General features: G+C 44.8%; 1 protein-coding gene across 1 annotated transcript; it reads left to right on the top strand.

Annotated features, from left to right (window-relative positions):
* Positions 1-11240: 11240 nt before the first annotated feature.
* LOC308112819 (Ig-like V-type domain-containing protein FAM187A) lies at positions 11241-17327 on the top strand (the record flags this gene model as incomplete). Its single annotated transcript, XM_080468582.1, has 5 exons — positions 11241-11435; positions 11730-12007; positions 12945-13295; positions 15782-16008; positions 17098-17327. 5 exons carry the CDS (start codon positions 11241-11243, stop codon positions 17325-17327), a joined length of 1281 nt encoding a protein of 426 aa, XP_080324708.1.
* Between the last annotated feature and the right edge of the window lie 7950 nt (positions 17328-25277).

The raw sequence follows: 25277 nt of genomic DNA, 5'->3' as shown, positions 1-25277 counted from the left end.
ATGAAGGTCCTCGAAGGAACAGGAAGAGCTCAGTTTATTATGGATAGCTACATGAGTTTTTTTTTTTTTTTTTTTTAAACGGTCACACACACTTTTTGAAACCTGAAACAAGCCAGGGAGAGAGAGGACAGACTGTCTTTACTTCTGGGGCGCCAGTCCAGGTATGGGGACGATTAGTACTGCTGGAGAACCTTTAGGAAGGGAATTTTGCAGGATATGAGCCTTTCAAAGTCAAATACAAAGCAACTATAAAGAAGAGTTCCTCTCCCTCTGGTGCTTGCTGGGGTCCAAACAGTCGGATTCAGAGAGATTTGTGTCATTGTGGCTGAAAAACGAGCCCCTGTGGTGCTCTCATGTGAGGTAATAATAAAAGGCCTCCTTAAACCTGAAAGCACATTTGTACAACCTCCCAGGCACCTGGGATCAGCGCCGTGGATTATACTGGTGCTGGAAATTGATTTTCAAAAGGCTGCGTTTTCAGTTGTAGCCATAATTTATAGTACAATACTTTTAATGTGCTAAACTTTTGATTTATATACCTTGTTTAGAATACTTCTTTTTACAAACCAGACATGAACATTATTTTTCATTTGAAGATAAAGTGAAACGGGCAGCAAGTGAGCCGGACGTCTGACAGCTGGCGTTGACGCTCGCTCTGTGCTCTCCGTCGTGATTTATTATATCAAGGTTCACTCCATAAGGCTCTCATTGTATCAGTGCCGCAGGAGGCAGACTCTGTGGGCAGGAAGCCTTTTCACATTCCCAGTGTGACGGTGTCAAGGAGAAGCTCGCCCGCTGTCAATGTGGGTTTATGACAAGACAACGATGAGCCTTTTTCATGACGACACGTTGGCACACGGCTCTTTCCTTTGTGGTGCGTCAGCAGGAGCGCCGCCGCCTCTCCTCCCATCAACGCCCTCGTTTCCAGCAGGAATCCTGTAAAACAATCGTCTTCCTGGCAACACAACACTGGTGAAGCAACGTCTGCAGCAAGACTTTGTTTCAAACCGACTGAAGGCCCGAGGACGATTTGAAGTGAAAAACGATCTTTGCGTTTCGTGGGTGTGTTTACTGGAAACGCACGTTTTAGGAAACAGCTTTAATTGTGGAACTTTCTGAAAATGCTCGGGCTCCATTGTCGTGTAAATGGGCGAAAACAACACTTTCTTAAGACTGTCCTGAGTAGACCGCGGAGACGCTGATATCAGGCTGTAGTGACGAGCTGTCCTGCACATGCTCAGGAGAGTCCCTATTCTCCTGGGACTTGGTACTTTTATTTTGACAGTCACCGTAATAACATTCCACTTGGTACTTTTATTTTGACAGTCACCATAATAACTATCCAACCTTGTGAGGTTGGATTGCTCCAGAGTCCAGGACCATGACCAGGAATAGGAGATGGAAGGATGAATGGTTTGGAGAGACTTTGGGAAACGGGTCCTTGTGATTTCATTACGCCTCCTGCGCTGACGACCAGCAGTTCTTGGTCATCGGATCCGAGCTCGTGGTATCGGTGCAAACTGTAAGCAGATGCTCTCGTCTGTCTCTGGGTCTTTTAGCCACAAACAACCAGGTCAACATGAAGTTTTCTGGGACACTGAACTGGGTTCCCAGTCGACAAGTGAGCTGTGGTTCCTTCAAACTTCCTTCAACTGTAACGGAGTTGGACCGCCCACCAGCTTATAACAACAAAACTCTGGTCTTCTCATATCCAGTGTTTGATCATCAATAAAATATCTTCTTGCAAACTAATCAGAAAATAGTTGACGTTACTGAAAACCTCAGGGATATTATGTAGTTGTGAAGGCATGTAAATGTACATAAAAAAAAATAAAAAATTCCTCTTGTGTGTTTAGACAAAAATGAGGTAAAAAACAGTAAAAAGAGAAAGCAGAGAATCGTGAATGAGGACGTCTAATTTTGCATTCAGTATAAGAGCTTGGCCGCTTATTATATTTACTTTCATTGTCTTTGCTCGTGTTCGCTTCTAAAGAGCAAACACATAAAGGTTGCTCACGCAACCCGCCTTCGGACAACTCGGACATCACTCGGGCCCGACTCTGTTTGACAACGATAATGGGAAAGCCAAGTTGACGCCATGAGGCAATTACGGCAATACAATTACACTGAAATCATTTCCAGGCAACGGGGGGGGTAACTTACTCATCCAACCTCACATACACATCAAATCTAAATCCTCTCAAAGCTCTTAACATTTGCATTCTTGTGTGAATGGGTGAATGTTTCCCTGTTGTTTTCAGAAATCTGCCCCCATATGTGATATTGAATAATTAATAATTGCGCAATTAGCTGCTCTGAAAATAGCAGCCGCTTGGTAAAAAAACAATAATTAGATGCTGTTGGGGTTGGGGGGGGGGGGGGGGGGGGGGGTATAAATGATGAAACTAAATGAAAACAGGCAGAGACACTGATGGGAGGACAACCACAATCACCCACTTGATGTTTTCAGCCTTCATACACTCAGCATTAGGCGGCACAGTGGAGCAGTGGTTAGCACCGCCGCCTCATAGCAGGATGTCCAGAAGAAGGCGGAGACACCCTGAACATGTCGTCAAGGAGCAAAGGTGCAGCGACAAACCGTCACCGTTGGATTAAGTTGAATTTTATTCAATGTTTACACAACATTTTAAGTGAAGACACGTCATTCTGGCGTTTTCAGAAAAGATTATGTTTCCACTGCAACATTTTGAAAACCAATTTTGTTTAGTACGAAAACGGCACAAACAGTGAAATCAATGTAGTTAGCATGCTGGGCCACTAGTTGGTGCTGTTGTTTGTTTTAGTACTGAAAGAACACACACACACACACACACACACACACACACACACACACACACACACACACACACACACACACACACACACACACACACACACTCTCACACACACCAGAGAACAAGGAGCTCTAAACATGAACACTGGGAGAACATTCTAGTGGACAGACCACCAAGTTAGACTGTTATTATGAAGACTGTCAAAATAAAAGTACCAAGTTGGATTGTTATTAAGGAGACTGTCAAAATAAAACCACCAAGTCCCAGGAGAATATGCACTGGGAGCACAGAAAGTGTTTGGAGTTGTTGAAGAATATAAGATATGTAACAAAGTCACCTGAAAATAAAGTTGTCTGATGAAGGAGCCACCGTGGCAAAAGGTTCTGAATTGTTTTCCTCAAGACATTCCAGCCTCAGGTTCATCTGAGTGCAAAACTAATACTTAAGTACTCAGATTCAACCCTCAAAAACCATAAATGTTAAGTCACGTTGGTGCGGAACAGTGGAGGACAGAATTAGTCCATCCAACAACTCATTAGAGGAGTGGAACATCTTGACATATTCTTTATGGGTCGTCATAAACGTTAATGGTCCCGCCGTGATGAATTTTAATTGTCTTCTTTATCGCCCTTCCTGCAGGTGCAGCCTGTGGCGTTCGCACCATCACTGATATGGGTGTTAAAAAGAAAGTTAGAGTGAAGACATGAAAGACTGGAGAGGCCGGAAAACGAGGTGGAGAACGACAGCGGTGGAATTCTGTCCAACGATCAGGACGTCTCGGCATGGAGAGCTGCAGGGGAACGGCGGCTGACCTTTATGTTTGTGTGTGTGTGTGTGTGTGTGTGTGTGTGTGTGTGTGTGTGTGTGTGTGTGTGTGTGTGTGTGTGTGTGTGTGTGTGTGTGTGTGTGTGTGTGTGTGTTTTTCTTTAAAGAAAAAGACAATCATATGATAGAAGTCTTTATTATGAGGTCAAACATGTTAAACTGTTCAGTTCAGACTTAATATAGTACGAGTACGAGTACTAACCTTTAACTACTTGCCAATACTCCGTATTACTATTAAAGAATCTCCAAACCGCAGGCGTTGCTCGTCCTTTCTCATTGACGGATGACGTCACATAAAACTTCCCAGGTTGTATCGAATATCTTTCACGAGTACAAGTACTCTGTGCAGTATTGGACCCGTTACCGGTATTTGTGCGTTGTTGAAATGCAGCATGTCCCCTTACAAAGAGCATGATGGATTATTCACAAGACTTTCAGCTTGAAAAGGTCTGCATCCGTTTACGGCCCCATAAAAGTGATGTTTTCAATAATAACAACACATAAACTGAATAAAGTATTATTGGCTCAATAAAACAGAATTTCAGAATGAAAACTTGTATGTTTGACAAGAACATGTAGCTGGTATTGCAACTAAATTACATTTGGAATCCTGAAGAGGCACTTAAATGGTAATATTGTCATTTTGAAAGATTTCGTTTCATTTCATTATGAGGGTGTGTTGTGTGGGAACTGGATTTTTTTATTTTTAATATCTGCATCTTCAATATCTTATCCTTTTAAACAGTAAACAACGTGGCTTAGCAAAGAGGATGCAGCCTCCAAGTGCCACGGACGCGTGCAGTGTATCTCCCTGCTGTATATTTAGTGATCTCAGGATCAAGCTCTGTGTGAAATTGAGCTGCGGACCTTCCCCTTCCCGGGCCCAGCGAGCGGTGCAAATGAAATCCCTGGAGGAGCCGACTTCACAGGCTCAGTTAATGCTGAGGGTGGAAAACGAATGAGTAACGCCTCCTCCTCCTCGCCGAGCGGCTCCTCTTCACTGGCCTTTGATAGAAGTGGCTCAGCCGCCAACTGCTGGAGCGCCGGACCGAGGAGGGCTATGTTTAGACCCGGGGTGGCGGGCGCCAAGTTCCACCAGCGTGAACACTGAAGAGGGTGTTGCTGAAAAGAGCGTGTGTGTGTGTGTGTGTGTGTGTGTGTGTGTGTGTGTGTGTCTCTGATAGGGGTTCTGTCCTCTAAAGGAGAGTGGAAACAAAGTGGAAAGTTTGTTCGAGAGGACGGCAGCAGATTAGCTGGACCTTCATCTTCCTCCTGTCCTGGAAACAGTCAGTGGCTTCCCCTGGAACTCCTCCACATCGCGCTCCAGAAAGAATGCTTTGGCCTCCAGAAAGAATGCTTTGGCCTCCAGAAAGAATGCTTTGGCCTCCAGAAAGAATGCTCACCCCGTCCAGCCTCGGATTCACCAAACATTCGTGGAGACTGTCACTTTCCCAAACAACTGAAATTCAATATTATTTCTCTACAGTCAGAAATACAACGCAGTCGTTTCAAGGCACTTTTACAGCAATTAGACACGTCCAGGCAGAGACGGGAAAAACTTGAAACACAAAATAACCTGCAGAACCAGACTCAGAGGAGGAGGAACCAGCAGAACCAGACTCAGAAGAGGAGGAACCAGCAGAACCAGAGAAGAAAGAGGAGACCTTCTATTCTGCTGTGCAGAGAAATGACTAAACACTTGCGTTGTTACGAGGTTCAGACTATGAAGAGGACCAGTGAGTGTTAGACAAGCAGTTCTCAATAGAAGCCTTGTGGCTGTTTGTTTTACTCACTTCACCAGAACCCCAGAGAACGCGCTCCTTGTGGGTTCTGAATTGTTTTACTCCCTGTTTAAAATGAAAATACATCGATTTTGTGTCTGAGAAGTTTGACATGGCAACAGATGAAAAACCCTGAAAACGATGTAGTGAGCATGCCAGGCCGCCGACTGACGCTGTTGTTGGTTTTTGTTTGAATTTTCTTCAACGTTTTAAGTGAAGACGCATCGTTTTGGCCTTTTCCTTTCAGAATCGTTTATGTTTACACGTTTCAATGTTTTGCAAACCATGTTTGTTTACATAAAAACAGCATAAACACTGAAAACGATGTAGTTAGCATGTTGGTCCACCAGTTGGCGCTGTGGTTAGTTATAGTAATGAAAGCACGCACATTTTCAAAAAGTTTCCAACTTGAAACCTCATGAGAGGCGGTGGGATCGAGGAGCTGTTGCAGAGATCCGGTCTCCACGGCGGAACCTGAAACCTTTCCGAGCCACGGCTTATCGGGCCGTCGCTTATCTCTGGTTTTCGTAGCGCCAAGCTGAGTAGACTGGAGTAAAGTGCCTTGCTCAAGGACACAACACAGTGGAAAGGCCAGGGATCGAGCTCACAACTTTGGGGTTACTAGTCCGACCCGCTAACCACTGTGCTCAAAAAGTTGTGTTGTCATGTGATCGAACCCCGACGACACAACAAAACGTTTTCTCTGTTGAACCGACAGCACCGGGGCAGACGAGCTGATTGGATCTAATGTCCGACGTTTAAGCCCTCCGAGATTGTCCTCAGACTCCCCCCACCGAGTCTTAAAGTAGACGCTTGGAAGTAATGATTAAGAGGCACAGCGAGGACAGATCAATAAATAAAGTCTGATGGTCCAAAGTCTTATTAAGTGCTGCTCTAAATGCACACACACACACACACACACACACACACACACACACACACACACGCACACACACACACACACACACGCACACGCACACGCACACGCACAACCACACACACACATGAATGAATACAATATGTGAGTGCAGATTTAGCAAACTTAAGTGTCGTGGTGGATTTTACTGTTTCTTTCTTGTTTTCAGTGTGTGTGTGTGTGTGTGTGTGTGTGTGTGTGTGTGTGTGTTTCATTCAGGTTAGAACAATATACATGTTCTTGTTTTTTTCTTTTAGTAAATTAAATATTTCTGAAATTGTTGGATTGTTTTGATTGGGTCTGATGAAAACTAATCAAACTATTCAAAGATTCGGTCGTCCAGGTATTTTGATATGTTGGTAGTTTCCACCTCCGTGTGTTGAACGGAGCGCAGGCAGGACATTGAACTTGTGGTCCAGGAACCCTTGAGCGGCGGCCAGAGGTCACAGACCGACCTCCGGCTTTGTCGGCTTTCAGGATGTCATAAACAGAAGCACAGAAAGATTGTTTGAGGTCAGATGTCCTACAATCTAGACTGGAGCTGAAAGAAAGGCTCTTGCTTATGTTTATTTGTTTGTTGTCGGTCCTGCATATATACTTGTGGAACATCTAGAAGTCCAAACAATACAGCTCCAAAACTAAGGTCAGACGTTTCAGCATCAATGTTCAGGCAGCAGAGTAGGACCAGAACGGGCACTGAGTAGAGCGCAGACCTTCACCAGCTTGTCACCATGGAAACCAGTGGCTTACCAGGTTATTTGATCCACCACTCCTCCAATCATCTGTCATGGTTGTTTGAATTGCTTCACATTATCATTGTTTGACACTGACGTTCACACATTCTACAATTTCTGTGTGACCCCTGTCTGACCTTTGACCCCCAGCCGCTAACCAGGGTGATGAAACTGCATCGTGTGACACGTCAGAGGATATGGAGTTGAAAACGGAACATTGTGATGTTGGTTTGACATCAATTAGATTAAACCAGAGAGCATTATAAAAAAAATAACATTTGACCTTTTCGTGACCGAGACCTTGACCTTTGACCCAATCGCTCTCTAAATATAATGGAGCCATCCTTGGATGAAGACAAATCATCCCTGAAAATGTCATGAAATTCGGGTTCATTGTTTTTGGGAAAAGTTGGTAACATACATTCCATTCGCTGGAAATAAAAAAACAACTGCCAGTAGAAAGCAGCGACTGAGTGGCGTCACCATTTCAATTACTACAACTCGTCTCTATCTCTAATCACCAAGACTCCAACTTCAGAATTAACCACAGTAACCCAAACATCCCCCCTCAGACTGTCCTCCGATCAGAAAGCCGATTGAAGAGTCCCTCGTGGTGGTCCAATCACTTCGCTCTGCTGATGGTGGCAGCAGGTCAAAATGGACATTTCAATTTGGGAGGGAAATTGAGGTTCCAGGAAAGACTAATCGATTGTAAAAAACAAAACAAAATAAAAAACATGCAATGGGCAATTGCAGAGCGCTTTGAGGACGTTTCACTGGAGGCCAAGTCAAGCTTTTTACCATTTTGTGCAACATCTCCCACTTCTAATGAGCGATTTTACCTGAGCGGTCGCCACCTTCAGCTGGGATTCTTTGAGCACAGGAGGTAATGAAGATTCATTTTTTTTAAACAAGCACTTTCCTTTCAGGCACACAATGAGATTAAGCCTAATTGGCCGGTCCAACAGGGAAAGAAAGACGAGGTATGAGCTGGAGAAGGGAAAGGTTGCATATTAGAAATGATTAAAGTGTAACAGAAGAGTAAATGTCAGTTATAAATCCGAGTGTAGGAAGTCACAGGATGGAGTTTGGTTGAAATGTATGTTCTGGTCGGAGGGTGAGGAGGGAGGACACAGAGTGGGTTCTCTGAAGGAGGGGGGTAAATACATGGGGAGGGACGAGGAGAACGAGGGGTGAAGGAGTGAAATGTGTTTGATGCTTCACTGAATTTAGTGATTTCATGGGTGAGATGCCAGGAGGAGAAAAGGTTGGGCGAGAGATGATGAGGCGAGACGGAGCCAGAGACTGAGAACAGTTATTTTTAGTCCCTGGGCTCTTTTAGCACCTTGAATATTCGGCTGTCATTTCCTTCGACTGAACTGATGATCTCCACAGTTTGACACTGTAAACGAGGTTCTATTAGAGCCACTCGCTCAACTAAAGCTCGACTCACTGCGTTGGTGGTTCGTTACTATAAAACTGAGCATGTGCAGAAGAACCATCGGCGCTGGTGCACATGCTCAGTAGCAGCGTTTCCACTGTCTACTCAGGACAGAGCCCATTCGTCTCTACCAAGTCTTGTTTTCGTCCGTTGTCATGACGACGAAAGCTTGAGCATCCTTGTCAAATTCCACCTCGGGACTCTATTTTCAAAAAGTAGTTTCCAGTGGCTGCGAGTACCGTTAACCCCCAAAACACAAAGAAACTTTAGCATTTTCACTTGAAACAGGCCCTCAGTTTGTTTCCAGCAGAGGAAGATGCAGTGGGAGGAGAGCTGCTGGGGAAGGTTTCAGGATATTTCAGGTCTTTTCTCCGACTCAGAACAGACAAAGAGAGAAAGTACGCCGTGGATCTCTGCAACAGCCACTCGATCCCACCTCCTCTCATTAGAGTCCAAAGTGCAGCTGAGGAACCGTTCACAGCTTCTTCTCGTCTCACATTCAGCATTCACAAGAATAAAGCCCATAGTCAGATTGCAGTACCCCCCCCCCCCCACATGTACTTCTGATCAAGTACATGGAAAATCGGTGCTGAGCATCACGTCAAAACAATCCTCCACATCCACTCCAGTCAAAAGACAAACATCACAATTCATCCAATCTGCGCTCTCTTCACTCGGAGCCGCCGGCTGCAGCTGCTTTCCCTCTGCAGAGTTCTGCCCTCATCCAGAAACCCTCGATTTAATTGGAGCCGGAGCAGCGTCACAATTACACCTCCGGCATGTTCACGTTCGGCTGCAGCGTTAACACATCGGTATATCGAGACTCCGCGACGTACGGTGAAAACAAATCATTTTTGCATTTTTGTTTCAGAAAAGTTTCACATTTACTCGGCAGTGTTTTCAAAACAGCCTCTGTTTCCAAGCATATGCTCGACATGCTGGAAACTATGTAGTTTGCGTACCAGCGGCAGCAGCAGCAGCAGCAGTAGCAGTAGCGGCAGCGGCAGTAGCAGTAGCAGTAGCAGTAGCAGTAGCAGTAGCAGTAGCAGTAGCAGTAGCAGTAGCGGCAGCGGCAGTAGCAGCAGCAGTAGCAGTAGCAGTAGCAGTAGCAGTAGCAGTAGCAGCAGCAGTAGCAGTAGCAGCAGCAGTAGCAGTAGCAGCGCTTTGAAAAATGTGTGTATTCCCCCCCGTTTCCACGGAGACTGAGTAGGAGTGTTTTGAAAAAGTTGTGTTTTCAGTGGCTGCCGACGCTGTTATGAACCTCAAAATGCATTTTCACTTGAAAACGCTGCATAACTACGTCGTCAGTGTTTTTACCTGCAATAAATATGGAATATTAGGGGCGTCTCTTCAACACTGGGGGGAGTTCATGTGAATAGATTAGATGTCAGCATTTAAACATTGCATTTCCACTTGTAAAGGGACTTTATATGTGTGATATTTTGACGTCTGACTCAGTCCTCAGCTTCCTCATCTCTGTGACGGATCAGGTCCTGATGGGGACGGTTATGCTTTTTTATTTATCCCTTCAGTGATTAACATTATCTTATAATGTCGAAAATATTAACAACAACAAAAAAGAAGTCCACCCAATAATTACATCTTGTTGTGATATAAATCAGGTGAGATTTGATGCTGCTCTAGCTCTCAGTGTAATCCAATGCTGCGATGAAGAGGAGCTGCTGACTGTGCAGGTTTAAATTAGCATTAGCGCTGTACCAACATGAAAGAACAACCATTATCCTCCATAAAGCAGTGTTGGTAATTTATGTCGTTAATTTCTGTGACTCAGAGTTGCTTAACAGCAAATTTCTATATTTAGAGGTAAGCAACGGCACTATGTTACCACGGTAACCGGAGGTTAGGCTCAAGTTTCCACACACAGAAGCAACAGAGGATGATCTGCAGGTCATGTTTCTTGCCTCAGAGGCAAAGAGCAAAGATTACTGCCGCCTGTTTAATCTTATTATTATTAGTTTTTCTTCTCTGAGCGTGCCTAGTCCCACGCCGTTGGGGGCACGAGCACAAAAAGCACATCAAAACATTCGGGAATAGTTTGCTTTGACTTTTGACTTTTGTTAAGGGTTCTGTTTACCATTTCCAAAAAAACAACAGTAAAAAACCCAAAAATAAACGGTGAAAAATTTCCTATAGAAAGTGGATGGGAGAGGCCCTCATGGAGGAGATCAAGAGAGATCAGCACCTGTTGCCATGGAGACGCTGAGATCAAAGGAAATCTAAGGAGAGGCACATAACATTTTCTACTTGGTGATATTAGAATTGTACCTTCATCGAGGGCGTTGGTGTTAGAAGATCTGATCAAAGGGAAATTCACTGGATGATTCTTGTTTTCACTGCAGCGAACTGCTACTGAGGGAAGACGCTACGCTAACGGAAGAGGCTACGCTAAGGGAAGAGGCTAGGCTGAGGGAAGACGCTACGCTGAGGGAAGACGCTAGGCTGAGGGAAGACGCTACGCTAAGGGAAGACGCTACGCTAAGGGAAGACGCTACGCTGAGGGAAGACGCTACGCTAAGGGAAGACGCTACGCTAAGGGAAGACGCTAGGCTGAGGGAAGAAGCTACGCTGAGGGAAGACGCTACGCTAAGGGAAGACGCTAGGCTGAGGGAAGACGCTACGCTAAGGGAAAACGCTACGCTAAGGGAAGACGCTAGGCTGAGGGAAGACGCTACGCTAAGGGAAGACGCTACGCTGAAGTTTGGACTGTTAGACCTGGTGATAAGCCTCATGTCGCCTGTGTCCTTCCTCCTCTTCCTCCTCTTCCTCCTCCTCTGGTCTCCGGGGGTCTGGACCTACGAAGCCCGTGAGGATAAGCAGGATGTGTTTGGCCGGAGAGCTTGTCCGGCCTTCCTGACCTTCAGCAACGCAGCCTACATGGCCGGAGTGACGGTGGAGCTGCCGTGTCACTGCAAACCACAGCAGGTAGAGCAGATCTAAGCTGGAATGACAAACTGAACCAAAATAGTGTTTTTCAACAAGACAAAAGTACGATAAGCACCCAGTGGCATTTACCTTCTCTATCTGGGATTGATTCTTTTATACTTTTCTGCTTTTTAAAGAGAGAAAAGAAGTTTGGAAGAAGAAAGAGAAAGATAGTTGAAATGACATTTAGTGTAAAAGCAGAGAAACCCGAGGACGTGATTCATTCCAGACAGAGAGCGACCGACTCTAAAGTATCAATATATCGATCGGCTGAACGTCGTCTGTGCTTTTCAGATCCAGTCGGTCGTTTGGTTCTTCAGGAAACACTCCGGTGGCGCCGAAGACACCCGGGTCCTGACAGATCGCCATGGCAACAAGCTCCTGGACGCCAGTCGCCTCCCTCACAGCGGCGACCTGCGCAGTCGATTCTCCATCCGACTCTTCAGCCTGCTCATCTTCCGCGCCGGGCCCGGCGACTCCGGCGTCTACATCTGCGGCTCCACTAACAGGGACTTCTTCTTCGGCTACGACCTGGACCTCCAGGAGGCCGCCATGGTCCGCTTCAGTCCCAGGTGAGGGGCAGAAACCTGGACTAAACATGAATCCAACGTCCTGAATCCATTCGGTTTAGAGTTCCTGATCAAAGGTTTTGTCAAGAGAAATGCTTCAGATCTGCTTGGCCTCATTGTTAAAACGCTTAAATTCTTTATTTATTGTTTTTCATGTAGATGACAAATGAAACACACAAAGGCTGATATTCCACAATTCAGATTAGGGAGACAAAAACATAATATGCAGGCAAAAACACAACTTTACTCCAACTTTCGTTGGTGAAGTTAATAAGTAAATGTTAAATTAGTAAATGAAAATAAGGTCATTTGACTTTCCCAAGAGAAAAAGACTTGAGACTTACTTTCATGTGTGACTTGATCAAATGTCTCCTGTTCACGAAACAACGGTGCTCAGAGTCACTGAAAATGCAACGGAAACAACTTTCCTAAAACGTTGCGCCCGGACTCAGAGCTGGAGACTTCCTGTTGCTCCGGTTCGGGTGCGAGGAGAGAGAAGGAACAGGACAAACAAAGAAGGGAGGTCGACACAGGACAAAGCTTTTAAACATACAAATCATTTATTGAAAATCCTCAACACAGTAAAACAAACACATAAAATGTGTCAAATGAAACCAAGGCTACACTCGACATAATCAACCCAAAACCAAACAAACAAACCAAGGGCGAGAGAGGCAGCCATCTTGGATTCACCAAGCATTTACAGGCCTCAAACAGGTGAAGCCAGTACCTCAAGGAGGTGGGTGGAGCCAACAACCAGGAGGCTGTGAAGGAGGAAAGCAGAGGCAGGATTGCATGAAAGCACTCCGACCAGGATTCAAACCCTGCTTCCGGTCGCGGCTGGTGCAAAGTTCAAGCTCTAAAATAAGCAACAGCCTGGAGAGAGAAAAGAAAAATGGCAGTAATGTGAGGCTGAACGTTTCTACGTTGATGCTTTCAGGTCGATACCAAGCAGAGCGGCTTTGAGCGCCGCAGAGCGGCTCGGCGCTCCTCCGCCGCCGTACCGGGTCTTCACCGGCTTCCAGCCCTGGTCCACGTGCGACCGCTGCGGCGTGGCGGGGGAGCAGGTCCGCGTGGGACTCTGCTACGTCCACTCGCACTTCCTGCACGTGCGCTACAGACGGGCCAATCAGACGGTGGCCTCGTGCGGCTCCGGCGCCGTGCCGGACTCTTTCCAGCAGCTGAGGAAAACTGCTGCCGAGCTGCAGGTGCGACGCTGTCGGGCGGCCTGCCCGAGCAGAGAGCCGCCGTCGTCCACGCTGCTCGAGCTGCTGGTGTTTCTGGGCTACAGGTGAGCAACACACGAGTCGCAGCCGCCTCCTTTGTTTGGCCGGAGTGTGGCGGAGCAGGAGAACTTTGAATACAAAACTCAGGCCTCGTTCACACGACAACGTTTCAGGTGAAAAGATACATCACGTTCCTGTCTCCTCTCACAGAATGAAAATTTAGCTTGTGTATTTCTTATATCTTAAAATCTTTACATGTTGCAGTGAGTTTCAGGTGAGTTTCTACTTCTAAAATACAAGCTGCAGCCTGCTTCTGCAACTGACTGTAATATTTATTAACTTCTCCAACAAAATCTGTGCTCTACCAAGTGTAGCTCTAGATTTACATCGATTTATTTATGTCTTCTGCCTTAATTTGCTACATTTGTTACATTTGTTACATTACATCAATATAGTAAATATTCACGATGTAAAGTTTTGTCTTTGAATCAAACATATATAATAATTCTTATATCAATTATGTTTAATTGACAAGGGATGCACCGATACCGATATGTAATAATCGCACAATGATAAAATCCAGTTCATCTACTAAAACCACAAAGATATTCTAGAAAAGGTTCATTATTTACAGCTTCTAGGATTCAGTTTACGGATCAATAACGTGCCTAATAATGCTTGTTATAATCTCAGGTTTTCTGCTTTAGATTCCAGAAGATTTTCCCTTTTTCCTTTCAATCCATTGATTTGTCACCTGAAGCCAAATATCAACCGTGCAAAGACCACGAGCAGAAATCGACTGTTTTCTCAGTAAACACATGATAAAGCAGCTGAGCCAGGCTCCTTGTCCCCGAACGGCCCCGGTATTATCAACGGAAAGTAATTAATCCCATTTTTTTAGATGCATTCTGCGTGTAATAACTTTATGTTATATATTATACAAGCCTGTGGCTGCATCTTCACTCATTTTACTCCACACAATCAGCAATGTAAGACCTCCACATAATAAAGAAAGACGGGCTGAAAGAGGAGCTTTACTCACGATGCTGTGCTCGCTTTATTGAAAACAGTACTGAGATGACATTACGAACCTCTCCAACACAACTTATGAATAGAAAGACAAACAATTCCGAGCAGGAACAAAAGCTTAACAGAGCCACGTAACTCAGGGCGATCTAATATGATATAAAATCCCCATACAGCCTCGTCAAGAACCTCCTCGGTGCTTCAGCATTATAACGGTGAAAAAAGATCTTTATTGTCACTGATTAAACTGAGTGAACAAGGAGACCGTGAGCGTCTGTTGGGAGAGGTTTCATTGTGATTTGTTTTTCTATAAAGCTCCTTGATTCCGTCCAATCTGTTACACGTATTGTCAATTTTATATGTATGATTAACTACAAACTACAGCCTCTTCACTAACTTTACATTACAGTCATTTCTAACTTTTTTCACGTTTTTTAATTTCTCGAGTCACGCTGGCTAACCCTAAACCTAAACCTAACCCTAAACCTTTAATCGTAACTCACATCATGATAAAGTGAAGACATGAAGGTAAGACCGGAGGTGATAATTAGGCCTCGTTTACGCAACGTTTTCAAGCGAAAACACAAAACTTTCCTTCCGTTTTGCGTGTCGACGGCGACGCGCAAACAGCCACTGCAACTGCAAGTTTATAAAAAAGAACTCTGCCTCCGTCACCGTGGGAACGGGAGGAAACTCAACCTTCTGGAAACGCTGCTACTGCGCATGTACACCGCGCTCAAGGTAGCTAGTTCTCCTGCACATGCTCAGTAGAGCCAATCAGAACAAAGTTTCCTCCAGAGTCTCATGACTCCCAGTCCATATTCTCCTGGACTTGGTACTTTTATTTTGACAGTCACCGTATTAACAATCCAACTTCGTGATTTTATTTTGACAGTCACCTTAATAACAATCCAACTTGGTGGTTTTATTTTGACAGTCACCATAATAACAATCCAACTTGGTGGTTTTATTTTGACAGTCACTTTAATAACAGTCCAACTTGGTGGTTTTATTTTGACAGTCACCTTAATAACAGTCCAACTTGGTGGTTTTATTTTGACAGTCACCATAATAACAGTCCAACTTGGTGGTTTTATTTTGACAGTCACCTTAATAACAATCCAACTTGGTGGTTTTATTTTGACAGTCACCTTAATAACAGTCCAACTTGGTGGTTTTATTTTGACAGTCACCATAATAACAGTCCAACTTGGTGGTTTTATTTTGACAGTCACCTTAATAACAATCCAACTTGGTGGTTTTATTTTGACAGTCACCTTAATAACAATCCAACTTGGTGGTTTTATTTTGACAGTCACCTTAATAACAATCCAACTTGGTGGTTTTATTTTGACAGTCACCTTAATAACTGGTTTCTCTTGCTCAAACTATTCAGAATCTCTCTGTTTCTGATTAAACCTTTGCTTTCTGCTCGAGGATCAAACTGAACTGTCATTGCGACGTCAGCAGGGTGAACAAACTAACATCTATCGGTTCCTGATGAAATCCCGTCCCTGTGCTGCAGTTCTGGCTCCGGGGCCGAGGCCCTCCGAGTCTTTTACCTGAGCCACCCGGCGGACAGTGTCCTCACCCTGGGCTGCCCTGGCGCCCGTCCCAACGTAGCTGTGGCCTGGGACCGAGGGTCTGAACCCATCTACCGATACGGTGACGCCAGCGCCGCGACGGACCGCCGGCTGTCCATCGACATTGGGAACCACCTCGTGTTTCAACAAGCCAAGACTGAAGACTCAGGTACTGAACGGTGGGACGGCGGCAGCTTCCTGTGTTTTGTGGCGCTGCTGCTTCACAGACCAAACAATCGTCCCGACTATTCACCGTCCTGATTTAAAGAAGTGTAGCAGCGGTGGCTCGGCTGGTAGAACGGTCGTCCTGTCCTCTCGTCCAAGTGTCCTTGAGCAATGGATGGACTGAGCTTCTTCTGGGAAGTGGTGGAAATAGAAGTGGAATCCATTTTACCAAATTCTTTCCATTTGTCATTCATCAGTTCCGCTTCGACACCTTCATTCAAACTAGACTCTCTCAGATCTGGACCAAAACATGTGTATATATATGTATATATATATATATATATATAAAATATAGATAATTTTTGCTTCTGAGACGGGGTGGTTCCTCCACAGTGCCCCTTCACAGATTGCGCCCTGGGCGGCTGCCCACGTCGCTGATAGCAAAGTCCACCACTCTATTTACCAAATTCTCCCAATTCGGCACATTTGTGACAAATTTGTGAGAGAAAGTTTCGATGACGGCGGAACAATGTCGGCGACCATGTGTAATGACTTGTGGTGATCCGCCATTGTTTCGTGCTATTTCTGGTAATGCGTCATAGAGCTCGCGACTGTCCGTGACGCCTCGGTACTGGATCACATCATTTTGGTCAAAATCCTGATCCGCACTCAGGAATCGAGATTCGTGCCATTTCTGACTTGTGGTTGTGTGTAAACGCGGCCTTACGGAGGATGGGACCGATTAAAAGGTCGTTTTGACGTTGGGTAGGTCTTCGGTCTTCATGGCTGAGGCAGACACACACATGCTCGTCACCTGTAGCTTCGCTTTGGATTCTGGACTTCGTTTAGCGATGTCACGCCGCCGCCGCCGCCGCTGCCGTCCACAGACCTGCTGCTTCTTTCTTTCGCAGCGTTTGAGCTTCAGCTCAGCTTGACTCGTTAAACCAGCTTGTCACGGTCGAGACGTCCGTCTTTTATCAGAGATCCGACACAAACACCTTTTCCTTCATTGTGCAAATATGGAACTTTTCTGTCGTCATTAGAACACAGCCGATGTGTGAATATCAAGGATTTGACTGAATTTCTTCTTCAGGTACGTACTACTGCTGGCTGCAGGGTCGACGGGCAGCTGAGATCCGTCTCCTGATCCACCCCCACTTCAGCCGCCGTCAGTCAGCGTTCTCCAATCCCGAACTCCCAGCCACCATCTGGACGGTGCTGAAGTCCTACGCCGGCATGGCGGTGGCGTTCTGCCTGCTGCTGGCGGCCAGGATTGTCCTGAGACTCAGATGGGACAGACAAATGTGGATTAAAACTCTGTGAAACAGTCTCCAAGATGTGTTGTTCTATATCTGTAGCTCTTGGATTACTGTAAACCGTCTCCATCTTTTGGTTTGTCTGAACACTGAACGTCAGGACGAATCAACCTTCGGCTGAAGCCACGCCACGGATCAATAACCTGAATGAAATCAGCGTGTAAACCGTTTGCGGCTCTCTAAGCTGGTGTTTATTTGAGGCTGCTACTGCGGCATGAAGTTGTACATTTTACGAGTTGTTCCAGGATTGACGAGACCTTCCTCGTCTACTTCCAGGTGACAGGAGTTGAGTAGATTCTTGTGATCTATGTGGCGTTTTGCTTTCAAGAACAAACTCTGAAAACGATTTAAGACCTAAAAACATGGATTGCTAGAAAAATGTTATCTGTGTTTTACAAATGAAAAATTAAATGTTTGATGAAGGTCTGCTTCTGAAATTGAATTTAATAGAAACTCACCCTGACCCGAGAGGCTTCCTGCTCTCGTGGACGTTCTCGGGCTCAACTTGAACTTTGAAACCACCGGAAGAGATAAAAACATACAGATAAGAATAAAAGATCAAACTAGAGCTACACTCGGTAGAGCACAGATCCACTAATGCCACATTTGGTTTTGAAACCGAGTTAGCATCGCTACCATGTTAGCCATTAGCTCATATCAATGCTAACTAGCCTGTCAGGTAGCTACATCACTGTGAAACACTGAGCGTCTCCATGGCAACAGATGCTGATCTCCTTTTATCTCCCCCATGAGAAGTCTCTCTCATCCGCTTTGTATGGGACCTGTTTTTTGCAGTTTTGGGGGATTTATTGGGAAACGTTTAGCCGTTAACGTCTCACAATCTAGTGGATTGGTCCTTGGTTGATGACAAATCATCCCTGAAGATTTCATGCAATTCGGGTGAGTACTTTTTATGAAAAGTTGGTCAAATGCAGACATACATTCAAACAAACCAAGGAATAAAATCAAGCAGACAAAAACATAAACTTTGCTCCAGCTTTCGTTGACGAAGGGAATAATCAGATAAAAGCAAGGTTCAACAAGGTTGGTAAAAACCCTTCAAAACATAAAAGGAGTCCTTGTTGAAGCAAAAATGAACATTTCAATGCAGGTTTTTCTTTTATAAATCTGAACGCTGATGCAGCACAGTGTTGAATATACTCTTGTCAAAGCGCCTATCTGTCACTTTCTTCGTGGCGCCATCTGCATCACCTGGTTTTAATGTGCAGTTACACGCTGTGGAAAAACAAGCAGCACACATGGAGAAAGAGAACATTTCAGTTCGTTTTGTCTGGAAATAGAGGGAAAGCAGGCCTCGTAACGAGTTGTCACAAGCGAAGCTTTTCACAGCACCTTCAGGTGTTGAAGTGTCTCTTGAAAGTTTGATGATGCTGATGGCGAGGATGAGGAGGATGAGGAGGACGAGGAGGACGAGCAGCAGCACCATCTGGACTCGTGTCTTCTCATTAAGGCGTCTCTTCACCCTGAGAGCCGGCAGAGAGATGAACACACAGACACTTGTTCCTCCACAGCTGTGCTCCCTCCTCACTGCCGCTCATGCTTCCCCACATTCAGACACTTAAAACTTCTTGCTTTGCTTCATTTATTTCACTGATGCTGTGAGACGACCGCTGGAAGTCGTGTTTCTAGAATCCCGGCACGTCTTTTGCATCCCATTGTCATCACGATCCAAGCTGGTAAAACACACAAATACGTAAAACAAGACCCCATTTAAACTGCGTTTAAACTGAGAAGGCATCGTCTTGGTTTCAGAAACTTTACATGGCAACATTTTGAAAGTGAAGTTGTAGTGAGTGCAGGTAAATTTCACCGGACCTCCGTGGAGTGCTGCGGTGCATTCAAAGACCTCTTGGAAAAGTCCTTCTTCAAAATGGTTTTAACAATAAATCTGCTACTAAATGTCTTCATCTTCTCCGTCAGCCATTGTAGTTTGACTAAACCTCTATTAAATCAACACAACTATATTTTGTTCATGCAGCTGCTCCAGATGCAGTCAGCTAGCTGGAGAGTGAACTCTCTGACCATCCAATCAGAGGGCTTGAATACACTGATGTCACCCTAGGCCTTCTAGGAGGTCCTGAGTCGTCAATATCAAAATCTGATTGGTTGAAGCAGCAGCGTCACCGACTCTTATTTTACACTGCAGACGCCTGCAGAACTGAACCTGAAGGCCTCAGGCAGATTTTTTTACCCGGCAACAGGTGATGGCTGGACTGTGATTGGTTAAAAGCTTTAATATGGATGTTCAGTCTGGAAGCAGCTGTCAGGGGAGAAACTCTGAGAGGAAGCAGACAGACAGTTTGGGATTATTTAAGAAGTATTCATGTATTCAACATCAGCCTGTGATTCTGATCTTTTTCTCATTCCTTCAGAGAAGCCTTCAGGCCCGGATGGCCGCCAACTGCCTTTATTTTGGCAGTCACCGTAATAACAATCCAACTTGGTAGCTTTATTTTGACAGTCACAGATATAACAATCCAACTTTATAGTTTTATTTTGACAGTTAACGCAATAACAATCCATGGCGATTGTCAAAATAAAAGTACCAAGTTGGATTGTTATTACTGTGATTGTCACAGTGACACTCTGGAGGAAACTTTGTTCTGATTGTCTCGACTGAGCATGTGCAGAAAACACTTAGGAGTGAAACCCAAAGGATTCAGTCTGAATCTCCTCCAGAGTGATTCTTGTATCAGAGTACATTCACTGAGTAATACTGTTAACTAATCACTCTTTTCAATGGGAAACATCAGTGTGTGTATATTTAAAGCATTAAAATCAACGACCATCCTCCAACTCCTGAGACCTGGAGAGACACACAAAGTGAGCAAAGCGTTCTACACCAGCACTGGGTTTGTCAGAGGATCTATGAAAAAGTAATCTTCCTATGCTGTGATACTCTATACCGAGCTGATTCCCTGAACTGTGGGTACTTTAACGTCTCGCCTCTAATTTTGGCATCCTCTCCTGTGTTCAATTACGCAGCGAACTCCCCTGTTGGCTCTCAACAGCCTCTCCCTTTCCAGCCGTCGCTTTCCACAGACATGAAAAGGACCATTGCCTCACAAAGGCGTTTTCAAAATAACAGCGGTGTTTGTGGTTTATGTCACTCAGTGCAACAATGTGCATCATCGATGCATTTTAATGTGTTTTTTTATTTTTTATTTTGGATGACAATAAAACTTAATGAATCAGGGGAAAAAGACAAATGAGGCTTTAGATGCTCTTAGAATCGGTTAAATCTGGAATGACTGTGTTTCGTTCTTTGGATCTTTAACGTTACGTTGGAGATTTCTCACGTCGGTTTTGCCGACAGAGATTCAGCAAAGTTTTGTTGACTGAGCAAACTGAGCAGCACTCACCTCGTCTTTCATCCCTCAAAACATCTGTTAGGTTGAGGTTCTGGAAAACACTGTGATGTGTATCGATGACAGGAAGTGGGAGGTTAGACCAGAGTCCCCGCTGGCGAGCAGGAGCAGCAGCTCCAGCTCAGTTCTGAGGGTCTTTCTGTGTGGAGTCTGCATGTTCTCCCCGTGTGTGCGTGGGGTTCCTCCGGGTGACGCTAAATTGCCCCTGGGTGTGAATGTGAGTGTGTGTGGTTGTGTGTCTGTTGTCTGGCCAGAGGCCAGAGGCCAGATTGCCAGGGGATCATCACTGTGACGATACTGTGTCAGTTTAGAACCATGTTTAGTTCAGAGCAGAGGGCCACAAGACCGCAATGCCGCTTCCCACCACTTGGGGCGGTGACGTGTCATTCAGTTGTTGAACTAGCTCAAATAAGCAGCAGAAGAAGAAACCAGACGTAAACTTTTGACTGAGGTGGTCTTCAGTCATTTTGAGCATTTAAATCAAAAATAATTTTGGATTTCAGATTAAAAATTTTTGTTAATATTGACATGAACCTATATATTTGTTCTTGTAGCAACTATAGTTGTTCTAATTGGCCTCCTGTTCAGTGTGTGTGTGCAGGTTCACACACACCAGATTGAGAAATTTGAAGGTTTTTAGCTTCCAAGTGAACTTGATCCAGTTTCTGAATAAAAATCAAACCAAAACTCGGATCTGTTGAAATGAAGGTGTTAATATTTATATTTGTACTGTTAAAATGGGCCCCGAGGTCCAAAAGGCTGAGAATCCCTGCCTTTAAAGACTTAATGCTGAAATGTCTGTATGCCCTCCACACGTCATATATAGACCCGAATCCACCGCGACTCGTCTGTTCAGCAACAGCAACAAGCAGCAGAGCAGATCTAATTGGCCCCTCCAGTCTTCACTGATCGCTGACGCTCAAACACAATAATCAATGTCTGCTGAGAAAACATTTTCTTTGTTTGTGAGAAACCAGAGGGGCGACGCAGGACGGCGATTCTTCACAGTCCAGACGAGGAATCAGATCCTGGAAGGGCTCCTGAACCAAAGCTGCAGGTCTGACTTCAGCGCAGCGACTTTCTTACAGGAAAACTGGAGCCGAACTAGAAACTGTGAAACGGAGGAAAGCGACAGTAACAGGAGGTATCATCATCTGCAGCCTCGCCACAAAGGGAGACGGCGGCTCACGGCCAACACCTTCCACCCAGAGGTCAACGTGCAGGAAAATACCTTCAGAAAGTTGCGTCTTCCCCCGTTTCCATGGAGACGGAGTCAGAGCGTCTTCAACAAGTTTCTTTATAATTTAAACAAGAGCCCCGGGAACGCAAGGAAAGTTCTCCGTTTTCACTTCCGATGCTTTTCGGTGAACATGGTGATGAATACGGGTGAGCGTGATGGAAACCCGTCCGGCGTGTTTACTTTTTTAAAAAGTTAATCCAACAATAACCATGCATGGTGAGGATCTCTCGTATAAACAGAACCAGGAACAATTTGGGCGCACAGAACACATTAAAGAAATGCATTTCAAAAGCTAAAGAAAGCAGAAACGATTCTGACCCGAGGTCCAAAAGTGGACGATTTCAGGCTTCATCGGGAATTTTTGTTGTTTTCATCTTTTGCGATCCAGAATTAAAAGACGATGAGCTGATTAGATGCTTTTAAAAGGGAAATTGTTGAAGTAGAACTCAATGTCTAACTGTTAAGTTCGTGTGTTTATCCTTGAGCTGTTTGTTTCATCCGTCGCACTCGACAGAAGATCGTCAGCGACACGTGAAACGACGTCTCATAAACCCGCCGAGAGCCGCGGTCCCGTCTCTGTTCCACAATCTCAAGGAATCTTTTGTCCCCAAATGACCTTCGAGCTTATCGGCAGCGGCTTTTCATTAGCATCTGGTCGGTGACGCGGCTGCTCCGTTTCATTAAAACGATCGGCGACACCTTTAATTTCCTGTCTGCAGCGTCGCCGGCTCCCTTCATTTAACCCGAGCCCCTCCTCTTCTTATAGGCTGCCATCGCTCTCCTCTCTGAAACTATTGTGTTTCATCTCTTTCTTCATTTTGACAGCAACCCAGCATCTTGACAGAAATGAAGAAGTCAGAATAATGATAATCAGCATTCACACAATAAAGATTTGGACCTTCAGCATTCCAGATGTCTTCTCCTCTGAGTCTGGTTCTGCAGGTTTCCTCCTGTTAAATTTCTCTTTTCATCATCTCTTTGTTTTTTCTCTCTTGAAAAGCGTCTTGGACACTTTCATTTGTTGCCAGATAGATAAATTGTGATTGAATTAAACGAAGGCTCGTTGAGTCTCCACATGCGTGCGTCCAATAGGATCAATGTCCCTGTCTTTATAGCTCCTGGATGAGCTAATTCAGTCCCCCAGACTCTCCCGTTACCCATAATCCTCCTGGATTGTTCCAAGCCCCTCCCATCACCCTGAACTGGTTATAGTTTGATAGAAGATGGTTGGATTTTTTTTTCTCGTATTTCAAACTGCTTCAGAAGTGGAGGTTGGGTTTAATTTCGCACCGTTCAGACTCATTACTGCGGAGTCGTGTACTGCAGGGGAATTTCTGGCTTTCTACCCGAGCTGAGATAATTAATTTAAGGTCAACGAGCCTCTCGCGCTCCTCAATAATTCAGCCTGATTGCATCTCATTCTCTGTAATTTGCAGGCTTTTGTGGGCGCTCGACCCTGCTGGGCGGCGGCGGCGAGGTCAGAGAATCCAAACAGAAGCGGCGCCGCGGCAGCGTGACGCAGACGAACCAGAGGAAATACTTTGCTCCCACCAGAGCCCAGACAAGCCGTGTGTTCACACTTCCTCTTGTCAGTTGTACTTTCTCCCGTCACCGTATTATTTTCCAACTTTTCGCTGTACTCTGTTCTCCTGTCACTACGTCCTCTTCAGCCGTTTGCTCTTCATCCGCCTGCAGCTCCTTCATGTCGGCTTTATGAAAAGACATCCATCAAGCGCTCGTCTCGTCCGTTCTGCCTGTTTTCATTACGCTGGTCACCTTCGGGGATTGTCTCCGGTGGGATCGGTCCCTGCAGCTTCTGCCTCCGTGACGATTTGCATCGAGATTAAACATCCTGATGATGGACAGCCATCGACTGGGCTCCTGTTATTAAATGGAAGGCACAGCTTGGAGCTTTTAAAGCCTCACTGCAATAACTGATTTGGATGGTGGCCTAATAATTTGCCATTTTCACTTTTCTTCCGGTCCTCTTTCAACAAGCTGACACTGATTTATCGTCTTTCACAGGAACTTAGAAGTTGAGGGAAAGAAACATCCACACGTGGATGAAAGACTGCAGGTATTTAAGTCATGTAATTATTAAAGTACAGAATTCACTTCCTAATCTTTTTCTAACAGGGACATGTCAAGAAAGCCTGTCACCTCCCTCGCTTGAGCCAAACAGAGATTTTGTCATCATGACATCATCAGGGGAAAATAACTCCTCCCTCTGGTAGTGATACTCACTTTGACCCTCCCACAGGTAGATGAGTTTCTCCCTCTAAAGCTACGAGCAAGGAAAGCTGGGGGGAAGGTTATGTATCACGAAGCGTCGTGATATGAGCTAATGGCTACTATGCTAGCGATGCTAACTCGGTTCCACAAACAAATGTGGCGTTGGCGACGGTCTGCGCTCTACCAAGTGTAGATCTGCTTCCGGAACACAGACATGGAGTCAGCGTGGACAGAAACAGCTCTGAGTATTTAAAGGTACAGACACAGAAAGAGCCTGTTCTCAGTAGAGCTCACTAGAGGGACTTTTAGACTGAAATTCAGGCCAAAGTCTGGATTTGAGGAAATATATTTTGAACACTGATGGACGTCTGATACTGATTCTGTATAATACAGAACCTTCAAGTTAGAAAATAAAACATGTATATCTTTGTGTTGGAGGAATTGGGGCAAAATAGTTTTTCTGGGATTGCCCAAAGACGGAGGATTTTTTGGCAAAACGTGCAAAAGCAAATGAGCGAAACCGGGAATCGAGTTGCACGTTAAAAAAATCAGAAAATCAAGTAACTTACATTGAAAAATTCTAGTTTTTACAGCTTGCAAGGTGAAAACACAAACCTGGGTGGACCTTCCTGCTAACATTTGGTTTGTGTTTAAACCAGTTTGGTTTTTTTCTTTTAAAACTTTTCATGTGTAGAATTAATCCATTTATTCAGATTTTATGCCTGTAGACATGTAGTGAGTGAGTCTTCAGCATAATATTTCCAAAATCACAGCAGATTTTTCAACAATACGTGTCATGTTACGGTCACGCTGGATTTTCAGGTTTTTTTTCTCTTGTATCCCTGATGTCCGGGGTAACTTGATGAATTTTTAAGGGAAAGGCAAAAATGAGCCTTGGCTTCAGCCTGGACACATTTCAGCCACAGAAATTGTAAAAAAAAAAAACTAAACAACAATTTATGTTCATGAACTTTCAAGCTCCATAAACTGAATGCACAAAATTAAATTATTGTACTCGAACTGTAACCAGAATAAACCATTCACTCATTCATTCATTCACTCATTCATTCATTCATTCATTCATTCATTCCTGTCA

This window comes from Lipophrys pholis (genome assembly GCF_963383615.2).
Source record: "Lipophrys pholis genome assembly, chromosome: 8".
Classification (NCBI taxonomy): domain Eukaryota; kingdom Metazoa; phylum Chordata; class Actinopteri; order Blenniiformes; family Blenniidae; genus Lipophrys; species Lipophrys pholis.
The sequence above is the reverse complement of the archived record's forward strand: the minus strand, read 5'-3'. Positions and strand labels throughout refer to the sequence as shown.